At 42.8% G+C, this 14,388-nt stretch overlaps 1 protein-coding gene across 2 annotated transcripts; it reads left to right on the plus strand.

Moving 5' to 3' along the window:
- Positions 1 to 3,175: 3,175 nt before the first annotated feature.
- CCDC43 (coiled-coil domain containing 43) lies at positions 3,176 to 12,026 on the plus strand. 2 transcript variants are annotated; one of them, XM_006107810.3, is made up of 5 exons: positions 3,176 to 3,413; positions 4,963 to 5,050; positions 6,726 to 6,861; positions 8,152 to 8,210; positions 10,460 to 12,026. In XM_006107810.3, exons 1-5 carry the CDS (start codon positions 3,210 to 3,212, stop codon positions 10,645 to 10,647), a joined length of 675 nt encoding a protein of 224 aa, XP_006107872.1. In that variant the 5' UTR covers positions 3,176 to 3,209; the 3' UTR covers positions 10,648 to 12,026. The 2 variants fall into 2 exon arrangements, with proteins under 2 accessions (XP_006107872.1, XP_006107873.1); XM_006107811.3 differs by lacking the exon at positions 10,460 to 12,026 and adding an exon at positions 9,163 to 9,439 and having other exon boundaries at positions 8,152 to 8,263.
- The last annotated feature ends 2,362 nt before the right edge of the window (positions 12,027 to 14,388 follow it).

The following is a 14,388-nucleotide window of genomic DNA, read 5'->3' on the forward strand; positions in this document are numbered from 1 at the left end:
GAGTGGTACCTGGGATGGAGGAATGTACAGCCATTAACTGTCTACCAGCCCTGGCAGTTTGGCTCAGTGGATACAGTGTTGACCTGCAGACTGAAGGGTCTCGGATGCAATTCTGGTCGACGAGCACGTACCTTGGTTGCAGGTCCCCTGGCCTTGGTTGGGGTTTGACATTGATATTTCTCTCTCTCTCCCTCTCCTTTCACTCTCTCTAAAAAATCTATGGAAAAACATCCTCGGGTGAGGATTAACAAAAAATAAATAAAGTTGTCTGTTATCAGCATTGCTACCCCAGCTAGGATATTTCAGGACGATGTGTACGTGGGGGATCAGTGCACCATCCATCGCTGCCTCCTGCACGCCCCCTACTGGGGACCAAGCCCACAACCCGGGCATGTGCCCTGGCCAGGAATAAACGGTGACCTCCTGCTTCTTAGGTGGACGCTCAGCAGCCACGGAGCCACGCTGGTGAGGCCCCTCTACAACTCTTTTGACCCCTTTTTGCTTTCCTTCTGACCCCTTCTCCCCTACCCGGCACCCGTACCCTTTCCCGGTTCGCCCAAATATCCAGCTTTTCTCGGCCTCCGTGCTCTTCCTTCAAGGCCGCTCTATTACCACCGCGGACCCCATGGGCTCATCCCAGCCCCGAGCCCGGCCGGACCGGCGACTACAGCAGGTACCACCCTCCCGGTGCCTCCGCCGCCGCTTCGTTTTAAATTTCCTCCCGGCTCCGCCCCTAGAACGATGTAATAGCGCTGAGACTGCCCTACGGTGGCCCTGGGAGGACAACATTCTTCCCAGCTCCCTTCGTTTTTTCTTCCGCTTTCTCTCTGGTCTGTTCATTGGCTGGAGATATTCTGAGCCTTCACAGCCAGCAAGCTGGGCCCCAGTTTGATTCTTCACACAAGCTACTGTGAAACCCCTAGGAGTTCGATGATAAATAATAAGAGAAGCCTAACACGTACCGAGCAGGTACAGCTTGAAGATTTCTCATACACATGTCATCTTCACATCTTTGACCCCCTCCCTTTTCTCTACTTACCCATCCAACCAAACGTTTCTCAGAAGAGGTGTCTCCATTTCTCACCTCCCATCTTTTCCCCAACTCATCGAATTAGACTTTGATCCTCACCTCTCCTATAAAACTATACTTATGCAGGTCAACTGGGACTTCCATGGTCCCAAATTCTATGGCTATTTTGGTATTCTCATCCTATCCGACTTTTAGAACACTAAAACAGACTCCTCCTCCTTCTGGAACACTTTCTTCTTTTTGCTTCCATTTCTACCTTTTCCACCTTACTTCAGTGGCTCCTCCTCAATTTCCATTGCTGGATCCAAAGGTACTGTTTCGCCTATAAATGTTGGAGTAGCCAAGGCTTTACCCTTAGCCCTGGGCCCTCTTCTCTTTCCTGTTAACACTGTCTAGATGACCTCATGCGACTCCATGGCTTTACAATTCAGCTCTATTCTAGTGCCTGCAGAATTTCTATCCCAAGTTCTGACCTCCCCCCTGATCTCTAGACTTATATATTCAAGTGCCTATTGGACATTTCCTGGTGGATATCTAATAGGCATCTCATTCTTAACATGTTCAAAACAGAACATTTTCCCCACTGCCCCCCCCCAGTCTTCCCTATCTCTGTAAATGTTACTTAGTTGCTCAAACCCAAACCTAGAAGTTATCTTTCAGTACTTTCCCTTATCCCCACCCCCACTCTAAAAACAAGTTCTACCAACTCCAAAGTACATCTTTAAACTACTGCTACTACCCTAGTCCAGGCCATTATAATTTTTTGTCCGAAGTACTGGGTCAATTTCTAACATTACTTCTATTCTTGAGTAGCTTCCTATCTCTCCCCAATATAATCCATTCTTCATGCACAATCAGAATGTTCTTCTAACATTTAAAAATATATTTTTTAATTAATTTCAGAGAGGAGGGAAGAGGGAGAGAGAGATAGAACCATCAATGATGACAGAGAATCATTGATTAGCTGCCTCCTGCATGACCCCTGTATATGGATCTGTTGCTCTTCTCTTCCAGTCTTTTTGTCTAAAGAATTCTTATTCTTCAAAAAGTGTAAGTCCCATCTCCACTAGCAAGCCTTTCTGGATCCCCTACTTTCACAGCTTTCAACCCTACTCCAACAGGCAAATTTAACCTAATCTTCTAGACATCATACTGCAACCTTCATTAGAAAAAGCTCCATTAACACATTTATCTCCCTATATTGTCATTATTAGTTTAAACATGACTATTCCCACTGGATTGGAGGTCCTTTGAGAGCAGAGATTTTGTGACATTCATTTTTATATTTTCAGTGCCTAAGAGCAATGACATGCTGCGGGTAATCAATAAATATTGAGTGAATGAAGGAGTCAGGTCAGTGACCTGCCAGTAGTTCAGGGAAAGCCAACTCAGGCTCTTGGGTAATTCATTTCAGCCCAGAGCCAGGTGTTTCGCAGAGTCAGCAGGGCTCTGGCTGCTGTTCTCCAGCTCTGGTCTCTGGTGAGGTTCCCTGTGGTTGTGACTCTGTGTCCCAGTTTCCTTATCTTCAATTAGTGGACGATGAAAGCATCTCCTCGGGGTTGTTGGAAGGATTACAGGAGACAATGCGTCAGAAGCTCTCAGCACAGTGTCTGGCAAAGGATAAAGTGTTGAATGACGGAAAGAAATGACTTGAGGTTGCCCGTTCATTTATCAGCACTCCCTATAGGTCGGGCTCTGCGTTAAACACAGCATGTTAAGTGCAGAGAAGCAATCGCCACACACAGGCGTGGTCTTAAAACAGGCGGCACGGGATCAGGAAGGTTCCCTGAAACCTGAGTCTTGTTAGGGGAGCAGCTTGAAAGCTGCGTGGGAGTGGGAGGTGGGCCGAAGCGCTGGAATCGGAGTGGAGTTCCAGTCCTGTTATTAGCTGCTTGACTTTGGCCAAGTGACTGAATCTCCTTGAGCTTCCCCAACTGTAAAAAGGTCTGCTAAGAACACCCGCCTGCCAGGGTTCCAGAGAGGCCACCTGACACTGTTGGCCAAGGCGCGCTCTATTGAGAAGTCACCAGACGCCAAGGCGAGTCACTATGGACTACGGGGTTCTACGCTCCACGCGCAGGAGCGAGTTTCCTTTGTGAGCATGCGCAGTGCGCCCGCGGCGCGGCCCGTCAGGCACTGCGGTAGGCGCCCTAGGGGTTGGCAGGACCCTGACCCCAAGATGGCGGCGCCCAGTGAAGTGGACGCACCTGCCTCCGGCGAAGGCAGTGGGGAGGGCAGCTGTTTCGGATCCTGGCTGGATGGACGGTTGGAGGCGCTGGGAGCGGACCGAGCTGTTTACGGCGCCTACATCCTGGGTGTCCTGCAGGAGGAGGAGGAGGAAGAGAAGCTGGACGCTCTGCAGGGCATTCTCTCTGCTTTCCTGGTGAGGAGCCCCACTCATTGCTGGCCAGCCCCCGTCAGGACTTTGTGTCCCCGTCCCCCACCCAGAGTCCCCGAGGATTGGTGGGTCTTACCTGGGAGAGGACTGCTCTTCTGGAGTTCCGGGCCATGGGGAGGGGGGGTGACCCCTCTCCAGGGTTTGGGGAACCAGGAAGGTTATAGGTCCTTAGAGAGGGGAATGGCTTTCCCTTATTCCTGGGGACAAGGCTCTGTCGGATGCCCGTGGGTGAGTATTCGGAAGGCGTTGAAATGTCTAAATCGGAGTTTTACCATAAACACCTAACGACCAGTTTCATTCCCACCCGTTGGCAGCGTGCAGAGCGGGGAGGAAAGTGCTCTGGGGTGTGTCTGTCCTTTAAGAGGCAAGTGCCCAGCACTGGCCCCTGACAAAGGCCTCTCTCGGTTCCTATTTTGGGGGTAGAGGTCTTTTCATGCCCAGGCAGAACTGAAGCTAATATTGTGCTTTATCCTTTATAGTATTTACAAATGCAATAGTCGTTGTGTTTGGGGGTGGGATGAGGGAAGGGGGAGTGAGTTGGAGTTGGAATAAAAGATCAGAGTTTAAAAAAAGAAAGATAAACTTGGCACTTACTCTTAGAGGCAGATTCAAGAATTCAGAAATGTTTGCTTTAAGCTGTGTTTAAGTAGTCAGTCACCAAATTGTCTGCTTTTCCTGATCATTTCTGCTGCCTTCATCTCTACTAATACTTACTTGGTGAAAGGGTAGTTTATGGATCAGGTACGTGGTTGAAATATAACACTAATGCAGCTGTCCCGGGACCTTCTGGCCAGGGCCCCAGCGCATGGTCTGGTGAGACTGGCTTACTTATTTTTGGGAAAGTCTTAACACAGCTTGTGATGCAGCTCATAAGGTCAGTGGAAATACAACACAGCAGAATAAATTCTTTTCTTGGACCCTGACATTATAGGTTGTAGAGGGAAAGAGTAGGAGGTAAGCAATTTAAGTTAGTTTTTATTTCCAGCTGGGAAGTTTCTAAAGACTCTCTGAAAAAGAAGTTGAAGTAACTTGGGTACCCATTGGTACCAATTTCTTGACCTGTTTTTTTTCGTGGTGTCATTATTTGGAGCTGTATGTCTGCTGGTAAAGACAGGCATGAATTTGCCTTAGACTCTTAACAGTCTCTTGGCATGAAAGTGATAAACCTTGGAGAATGTACCGAGTTGGATATATTGGCCAAAGAAGATTTCACAGAGGAGAAAGGTTTTGACGTAGGCAACAGGTTTTTGCTCCAAAAGCATGAGGAGGACTGCCCTGAGTTGGTGGGGATCCTTTCCTCTGGATCTTGGCAGGATAAAGGGGGTGCCCTTGACCTGGCAGGTGTGGATTCTGGGACTCACACACAGGATTACTTCTGTATCCAGCGCCTTGAAAGAGAAACATACTTTCTGTTCTGTGGTTTCCAAACCCTCTTCGTGGTTTCTTCTCATCACCAGCTATGCCCTCTGCATAGGCTTTGTTCAGGTTGAGGGCTCTCCAGGAAATTAATTAATCGGTCTACTTTTCCACCCAGGAAGAAGATTCCCTTCTTACCATATGCAAGGAGATTGTGGAACGATGGTCAGAAACTCAGAATGTTGTCCCCAAAGTGAAAAAAGAAGGTAGTTCTGATGTCTAGCCTCTATTGTGTTTTCCAATAACCTTTGCTGTCAGGGAGAGAGTTTTCAGTTTTCTCCATTGAATGCTCATTTTCCCTAAGGTAGTTTAACCTGGCAAACAGCTTTAAGTTTTTAACTGAAATTGGTTTTCTTTTCCCTTTGCTACTTTTTCACTTCAGCTGACCACAATTATCTTCGTTGTGATTTATTCTTTTTTCTTTTTAACCCTCTTTCCACTGCCCCTTGTAGATTTGCATTGCAGACATAGGATCACCTTTTTTATATTCTCATTTCATAACACAAATTGTGATTGGTCTTTTGCTTTATTCAGCTAAACCCTTAACCCTTTAAAATGAAAAAGAAGTGAGTGAATTTATTCAGCATTAGGATGCAGAAAACTCAAATAATTAAAGCCAAACTTAAAGAGAATCTATTCTAAACTATCTATACTAGTAGTTCTCAGTCTTGGCTGTATTTTAGCATTACTTGATTTACTTTTAAAAATGCTAGTGCCACCCTAGCCGGTTTGGCTTACTGGATAGAGCGTTGGCCTGGGGACTGAAGGGTCCCAGGTTCAATTCCGGTCAAGGGCATGTACCTTGGTTGCAGGCACATTGCCAGTAGGGGGTGTGCAGGAGGCAGCTGATCGATGCTTCTCTCTCATCAATGTTTCTAACTCTCTATCCCTCTCCCTTCCTCTCTGTAAAAAATCAATAAAATATATATTTAAAAAAAAATGCTAGTGCCTGCTCCACACCATGAACCAGTTACATAAACATCTTTGGCTTTAAGTCCCAGGTGTTGGTATTTTTTAAAAGCTTCCTCAGATGATTCTTTTTTTTTAATTGTCTGAAGTTTTACATATGTCTCCTTTTTCCCCGATTAACCCCCTCCCCAGCCATTCCCACCCCCAAAGGCAAGCCCCCACCACCCAGGGTCTGTGTCCACTGGTTATGCTAATATGCATGCGTACAAGTCCTTTGGTTGATCTCTAATCCCCCCACCTCCTCTGCCATTTGTCTCCGGATCTATTTTTGTTCATCAGTTTATGTTGATCATTATATCCCACATATGAGTGAGATCATGTGATAATTAAGTTCTCCTGACTGGCTTAATTCCGATAAGCCTAAGGGATCCCAAGTCCACCCAGAATGATTGTAAAATGCAGGCCAAGATGGAGAACCACTACTTGGCACTATTGCTTCCTTCTTTGAGAATGGAGAACATAATGGTTTTCTTTTAAAATAATCCAAGAACTTCACCTGGTATGATTATCGTCATGAAAGGGACCAGCGTAAGTTGATTCTAGATTCCTTCTGAGGTTTCTGGGTTGAGAGGGGAGAAAGATGCATGTTTAGAGGCTTAATTTCCTATGGTTTGAATGTAGTGCTTTTCAACTTCTTTTTTTTTTTTTTTAAAGCATCGGAACTTCAATATAGAAAACAAGTAAAATCAGGGCTGCTCTGATTGAAGACAGATACGAGACCTAAAGCCTGGCCTGCATGGCCTTCCCTTGCCTTTCTCATCAGCACCTCCTTTGAACTGCAGGGCTCTCAGGAGTCAGCAGATGCCATGGCCTTTACTCCAAGCACTACCTGGGTGGACTAGTGGTTCGGTGAGCTTGTTTTTTCTCACATACAATCTTGTTGTCCCTCTCTCCCCTCCCACCACCTCCCAGACGAGGTACAGGCCATTGCTACCCTAATTGAGAAACAGGCACAGATTGTGGTGAAGCCCAGGATGGTATCAGAAGAGGAGAAGCAGAGAAAAGCTGCCCTCCTGGCCCAGTATGCTGATGTGACAGATGAAGAAGAATATCCTTTGTGGAGTCTCAGCACCATTTCCTGTGGCTCAAGCCAGAAGCGTTTGCTGGTTTGTTATGAGCTTTGGGAAGCTGCCAATCCCCCTCTGTAGCTTAATTTTCTCTAAAATGGCAGTGATCTGTGGCCTTTTGTGGGTGTGAGGAATGAAGTTGGAGTAGCTGACACCAGACTTACATTTTTTATCACATAGTTAAGTATGTTTCTGAAAACCTCAGTGTAAAACAAATAATGCCTTAGTAATAGACCATTTATATTAGAAAATAAGATATCGCTGTGGTTCTTTACTTTCCTGTGCAGTACCATGTAACTTACTGCACAGAAAGTTACATGTTCCTTTATAATCTTTATTTCTTTCGCAGTTGATAAGGAAACTGATGCCCAACAAATGGATGGGTGATCAGAGACATTCATGTAGTTAGTGGTAAAACCAGGACTGAACCTGGATATTTTGGGGTAAAGGATTCCCAAATTTGGACCAGTTTCATTTGAATTCCAGTGACCACATCGTTAAAAGTGAGACTGAGCCCCGAGTAACACCAGGAGAAACCTGGAATTTGAGTGGATACTGCGTGAAAAGAAAGTGTTGCTGGTAGGAGCAGGTTTTGTTCCCTGTGCCTTTGACATTTGTTTAGGAAAAGCTTCAGCTTACTGAGCCCTCTTGAATGGAATGGATATCATACCAGAAATGTCAGCCGCCTAATCATTCTTAGGCTCTTTTGGGTCAACTTCTCTTCTAGTTTCTCCTCATGATTTTTTTTGCTAGGTTTGGCAGAGCTATGGTTCCAGAGCTATGGTTCCAGTTACAAAATCTCATTTCTTGGGCTGTAAGAGAGTGTTTTAAGCAATGGTTTTCTGGGGGACTTGTTAAAACGCAGATTACTGGGCTCTCCTTACCAGATTTTCTGACTTAGTAGATCCAGAATCAGGTCCAAGAATGTGCATTTCTACCAAGTTTCCAGGGAGTTCTGGGAACCACACTTTGAGAACCACTGTTTTAGAGGCCATCTCTTCATCCCCTGGCTTCCAGGTGCTGTGGCAGTCCACCCACCAGCTTAAGTTTCTCTTCAGCCTCCAAGAGATAAGGATCTTATGGAAGCTCTGAACAATCTTCCCTAAGTTGAGACTTCTAAAGATGACGCTCCTGGGTTACTACCACATCCCTGACAGTGTCCTTCCATTCGTTGTGCCTTTCCTACCCATCAGTTTATTGAACGTTTTCTTATGTTGGGTTGGGATGTGCTAACCTTTGTTTTCCATCTGATTTTCCTTAACATCACTTACCGAAGCAGATGAGAAGGATGATTCAGGTGCCACCACAATGAACATTGGTTCTGACAAACGTATCCTTCTCTGTGTCCATCCCCATGTGCTTCTCCACAGAATCCTCTTGAGGGTCAGTTTTTATTTTGCTGTCGTTGTTGGGGCTCTCATGTCAGGCCAGCATTGTGAGCCCCATTTCTAGTACAGCCCTACATGGTCAATTTAGCAAGAACTTGTCCCAAAGAAGACATGTTCACATGTACTGTGAGGGGTTAGCTTAGAGGAAAGATTTCTAAGGGAAAATCAGAATCTGTACTCTGTGGATACAGCCCTGGTTTCCCAGCACTGTGGAAGCAGTTAAAATAATATTGAAGCCGAAACTGGTTTGGCTCAGTGGATGGAGCGTTGGCTTGCGGAAACACCAAATGCATTTAAGCTAAAAACACAGAGGTGAGGTGGGCAAAAGTAGGTTTACAGTTGTGAGTACTCAAAACACAGAGTTTATTCTTTTTTTTAATCCTCACCCGTCCGTGTTTTTATTGATTTTAGAGAGAGAGGAAGGGAGGGAAAGAAACACTGAGTGAGAGAGAAACATTGACCAGGTACCTCCTGTATGTGCCCCAACCTGGGATTGAACCCATAACCTGTGTATGTATTTGCCATGACCAGGAATTGAACCCAAGACCTTTTGGTTTGTGGGATGACGCTTCAACCAACTGAGCCACACCAGCCAGGGCCAGAGTTTATTTATTTTAAAATACATTTTTATTAATTTTTAGAGAGAGAGGAAGGGAGAGTGAGACAGAAATGTTGATGAGAGAGAAATATTGATCGGCTGCCTTCTGCACGCCCCCTGGTGGGGATGGAGCCGAAAACCCGGGCATGTGCCCTGACCAGGAATTGAACCAGTGACCTCTTGGGGCATGGGTCCAGGCTCAACCACTGAGCCACATTGGCTGGGCCAGAGTTTATTCTTTATTATTTATTAGTATTACAATTGTTAACCTACTTTCCCCAACCCGATATGGACAGATTGAGACATATGTGCTAAGGAAAGCCCCTAAGAGCAGAATCACTTACGAGAAGCTTCCCAGAGAACGTGGATTTAGAAATCCCCCTTCATAAAGCTGAGAAATATGGTGGATTATCTGGGGGACCTGGGTAATTTAGGGAGACATTTACTTTAAAGCACTGAAGCAGAAAAGGTTTTGTTTTTTCGGTTAATCCTCATCCGTGGATATTTTCTCCATTGATTTTAGAGAGAGTGGAAAGGAGTAGGGGGTAGACAGAGAGAGGGAGAGAGAGAAAAAATTGATGTGAGAGAGACACATCAGTTGGTTGCCTCCTGCATGTGCCCCCACCAGGGCTGGGGATCGAACCTGCAACCTAGGTACGTGCCCTTGACTGGGAATCGAACCCAAGACCCTTCAGTGCATGGGCCAACACTCTAAACATGGATCCACACTGGTTAGGGCAGAAAAAGTTATGTTTTAAGAGTAGAGAAGAGCTTGTCTGGTAGTAACAGGTTATGTTTTTAAAGTCATAAGAAATGAAGGGTAAAGTTTTTGGCTGGGTATTTTCTAACTGTGGCTAAACTTACTATTTTATAAATTCAGAGTTTGTGGTTAATAGAACATGGTTTCATTAATGCTTTAGTGATCTAGGAAAACAAATTGATATAATAATATTAAACAACTTATTTTACTCTTCAAGCATTTTAACAGTGCCAAGTACATAATAATTTTGCCATTTATATTAATACTCTGTTCACTAAAACTAGCATAGATACTACAACAATATTCTGCCATTGAATGATATAGGTACTTACTCTAGAATGAAATTTTATTTTTATAAAATATTTAGATAAGTCTGAAATAGATTTTTAAAAAATATATATTTCTTTATTAATTTCAGAAAGGAAGGGAGAGGGAGAGAGAGAGAGAAACATCAATGGTAAGAGAGAATCATTGATTGGCTGCCTCCTGCACGCCCCACACTGGAGATCGAGCCCACAACCTGGGCATGTGCCCTTGGCCGGAATCGAGCCCAGGACCCTTCAGTCCACAGGCCGACACTCTATCCACTGAACCAAACCGGCTAGGGCTGAAATAGATTTTTATTCTGAGGGTTAGTTTTTAACTTTTGTAACGATAGTTGTAGGATTTCCCATTAGACCAAAGATAAACAAGGATTAAAAAAAACAACAACAACTAGGAATAGGTAGAAAGTATTCAAGACTCAGCATATAGAGTAAACAGCAAGAATGAAGAGAGAGAGAGCAATAGCTGGGCCTGTGTGACCTCTGCCCTAATCCCTTAACTCATTATAGTTCTGTTCCGAAATACCAATGTGGAAGATGTCCTCAATGCTCGAAAACTGGAGCGAGACTCGCTTCGAGATGAGTCCCAAAGGAAGAAGGAACAGGACAAGCTGCAGAGGGAAAAGGACAAATTAGCCAAGCAGGAGCGCAAGGAAAAGGAAAAGAAAAGGACACAGAAAGGGGAACGAAAGCGATAACCTTGGTCAACTCTCTTCTTTCTCCTCGTGAACTGATCAAAGGGAGAACTGGTTGTGCACATGAGTAATTTAAGAGAAATGAGAGAGCATTGCAGATTGGTTTCTCAAGGCATTTCCCCTTTTGTTTACATGGTCAAAAGGAAAATCACAAACACTTCTAATTACAAAATGTTCCATGTTTCTGTGCTGGGTATTCAGATTGTTGTAGTTAGCAGTACCAAAGATCTGGAGTGGGGGCAACCTTTCTATTTTAGTACCGAAGTGCTGTGCTCCTTTTGGCCACTTTCAAAAGTCTTCCCTCACCTTGGATAAACTAGCAGGAATATTCAGAAAGTTGACGGTTACAGTTTTTATCCTGAAGGAGCAGAATCATGACCACTCCTTCCCTGAGATGAAATGTGGGAGTGTAAATTGCTTCAGAAGTACTATTCACTCCTAAATGTATTGTTTTTAAGACTCAAATAGAAAGCTAATGAAGAGTCAGACTTTATGTTGCATGGCAACAAACTAGGAAAATGAGAAGAAATTATTTGATGGATGTTCTAGATTTGAGAATTTTTTTTAAAAAAGTACCCTATGGGAGGAAAGGAAGTATCTTTTTAAAGTAATAATAGTTATAATTTTCCTCTAGGATGTGATTTTAAGAAGGGTGTGTCAGTATTGTGTGCAAGGATATCATTGTTAGCTAGATTCCTCTTGATTGCTAGTAGAGATTTTAGTCCTGATTTGCCCTAAAACACGGGTATAAAGACCTGATAATTACAGGTGAGGAGGAACTGCCTTTTCAGGAAGAAACACTGGAAATCTGTTAACACAAAGATATTTAAGAGTGTACATAGTAGGTGCTCAACAAATTAATTGAGTGAGTGAGTGAGTGAGTGGGAAAATTGCTTGGGAGAGTCAAAAGTGAGCAGGAACTCTCCATTTCTACTTTTGTCACAAATTACATTCAATTTGAAATCAGGCCTTTCTCCTTCAGGCAAGACTGTCAAGTCTGAAGAGAGCAATTTCTCCAACAAAACAAAGTAGATATTTTATACCAGGGGTCAGCAAATTACTGCCTGCAAGACAAATTTGGCCTAGTCTGTTTTTGTATGGTGCAAGCTAACAATGGATTTTATGTTTTTAAAGGGGTGATAATATATGACAGAGACCTTATGTGGCTTGTAAAGCCTAAAATATTTGCTATCTGAACCATTGGAGAAAAAGTTTGCTGACCTCTGTTTTATACCATTGAGATTAACAAAAGTTTTTACCTTTGTGCAGAAGGTAAAAAGCATGGTTAAGGAAAAGATGTGTTACCACTATACACTCCTATAACCGTGGCATTCGCAAAATTAAATAACCTTTTTAAAAAATAAACTTTATTTAAATCAGTGTCTTCTGATTTATTCTGATTCTTTTCAGCTACCTATGGAGATGAATTCTGTGCTTAGGAATGTGTTGAATTTTACTTTATGCTTAGCCCTAATAACTTCTACAAGCAGAACTTCCTGAAATCCATAAATTCTCTGCCTCAGATTTCCTTTCTGTGAGGTTGGGTATTAGGAGATCAGAAAGATTACCTTGTATTTTGGAAAGTCAGTAAATTGGCTTTGAAGTACTGTTGGAATTTTAGAGCTTTATGTGGCAGCAGCAATAGCCTGTGTTTACAGATAGCGTGCATTTTAATTTAGTAAATCCTTATTTTTGGTTGATTCTCACCTTGATTGGGTCTCTGGATCAGAGTTGGGTTATATCCATGGACATTCAATCTGCTATAGCAGCAGTTAATTCTTTCTTCTGGGATGCTATTATGTATATGCATTAGTTTGGTGTTTATGATCAGTGGTGTTTGGCTGCATAGCCAGTCTTTTTGTTGTTTGCTAGCTCATATCTGCTCTTTTAAAGTGGTATGGCACAAGCCCATTTAGACCATGGCATGTTGCTCTTTGGGTTCTTTGTGTGGAGTTAAGCAGAAGCTTCCATGGTTTTTGACTAGAGCCCCAGAGCTGGCAATTTTTGGAACCCGTTAATGTCTTTTGCTCAATGTATGTTAAGTGTACACTTGAACTAATGTTTAAACAGAAAAAAAAAGATCAGCTCATTAGGCTATTATTTTTTTTAGTTCATTAGGCTTTAAGTTTATTCATTTAACTCAAGTGCTAACAAATCCTTTACATCTAAAATGTTCAGTATTGCAAAAGACAAATTTTAAACAATATCACATGGTATGATTGATACTTTAAAGCCACATTTGGGATTTCAGTAATAATTCCCATTCAAATGGGAAAAACACTGATGTAATTCAAGGTAGTTTTCACTCACTTTTATAAAAAGTACTTTTCCTATTTTTAAAAAATCTTTGTTGAAAATATTGTCCCCCCTTTTCCCTCATTGACCTCTTCTAGCTTGTTCCTATCCCCTACCCCAGGCCTTTACCACCCTATTGTCTGTGTCCATGGGTTATGCATATATGCATGCAAGTTCTTTGGTTGATCTCTTCCTACCCACCTACCCTTCCTCACCTTTCCTCAGGTTCGACAATCTGTTCCTTGCTTCTATGTCGCTTTTTCTAATTTTTAAAAAAATTTGAGTATATGCCAAATTCTTTTGGATTAGAAATGATGGAAGCATCAATTTTATCAGTTTCACTACAAGTCTTGTGTGATACTAAGTTTATAAAGTTTTCATAGGTTGTAATTCAGAAGTACAATACATAAGAGCCATCCATTAGCAGGTATACCATAGAAAGGGACAACCAACTAATTTGAGAATTATCTACAGGGTGACATGATTAATGAAATTTCAAAGAATTTTTATGTTTGGTTTTTGTTAATGGACTAATGTTTCATTTTGACCACTATCATGTCAAAGCTTCCCTAGAATTTTTACCCTAGTTTGCCTGGATCAGCATAAAGTGGGAGCAGAAGTTTCATCTTGAAGGAGGTAAGGTTAGATTAAAAGATAATATGAATGATATTGGTTTGTCTATCAACATTTTTAAAAAATATATTTTATTGACTTTTTACAGAGGAAGGGAGGATAGAGAGTTAGAAGCATTGATGAGAGAGAAACATCGATCAGCTGCCTCCTGCACACCCCCTACTGGGGATGTGCCTGCAATCAAGGTACATGCCCTTGACTGGAATCGAACCTGGGACCCTTGAGTCCGCAGGCCGACACTCTTAGCCACTGAGCCAAACTGGTTAGGGAGTCTACCAACATTTTTACTTATGTGTTAATTGTAATGAAATTGAAAACTTAAAACCAGTTTTTATCAGTTAAATGAAATTTGGTGTTTTTAAAAAATATATATTTTTGTTGATTTCAGAGAGGAAGGGAGAGGAAAAGAGAGAGAGAAACATCAATGATGAGAACCATTGATTGGCTGCCTCCTGGACACCCCCTACTGGGGATTGAGCACGCAACCCAGACATGTGCCCTTGACTGAAATCGAACCCGGGACCCTTCAGTCTGCAGGTGGATGCTCTATCCACTGAGCAAAACCAGCCAGGGCTGAAATTTGGTATTCTGACATGAGTGACTCTTCGTTATAAACTAATACAAATGAAAAAAATGAAACCAAATATTTTCAACAAAATAATTTATTTTCTTTTCCTGAGAGACTAAATTAGTACAATATTTGTTATAACATCCAACATGTCTTATGTCAAACTTAACCACTTTCTATGCAGTGACTGGTGGGGTGATCTATTTTATTTGACTACCTTCAATGTAATTAATTTGGTAGTTCTAAGG

Source organism: Myotis lucifugus, unplaced genomic scaffold (assembly GCF_000147115.1).
Source record: "Myotis lucifugus unplaced genomic scaffold, Myoluc2.0 scaffold_1453, whole genome shotgun sequence".
NCBI lineage: Eukaryota > Metazoa > Chordata > Mammalia > Chiroptera > Vespertilionidae > Myotis > Myotis lucifugus.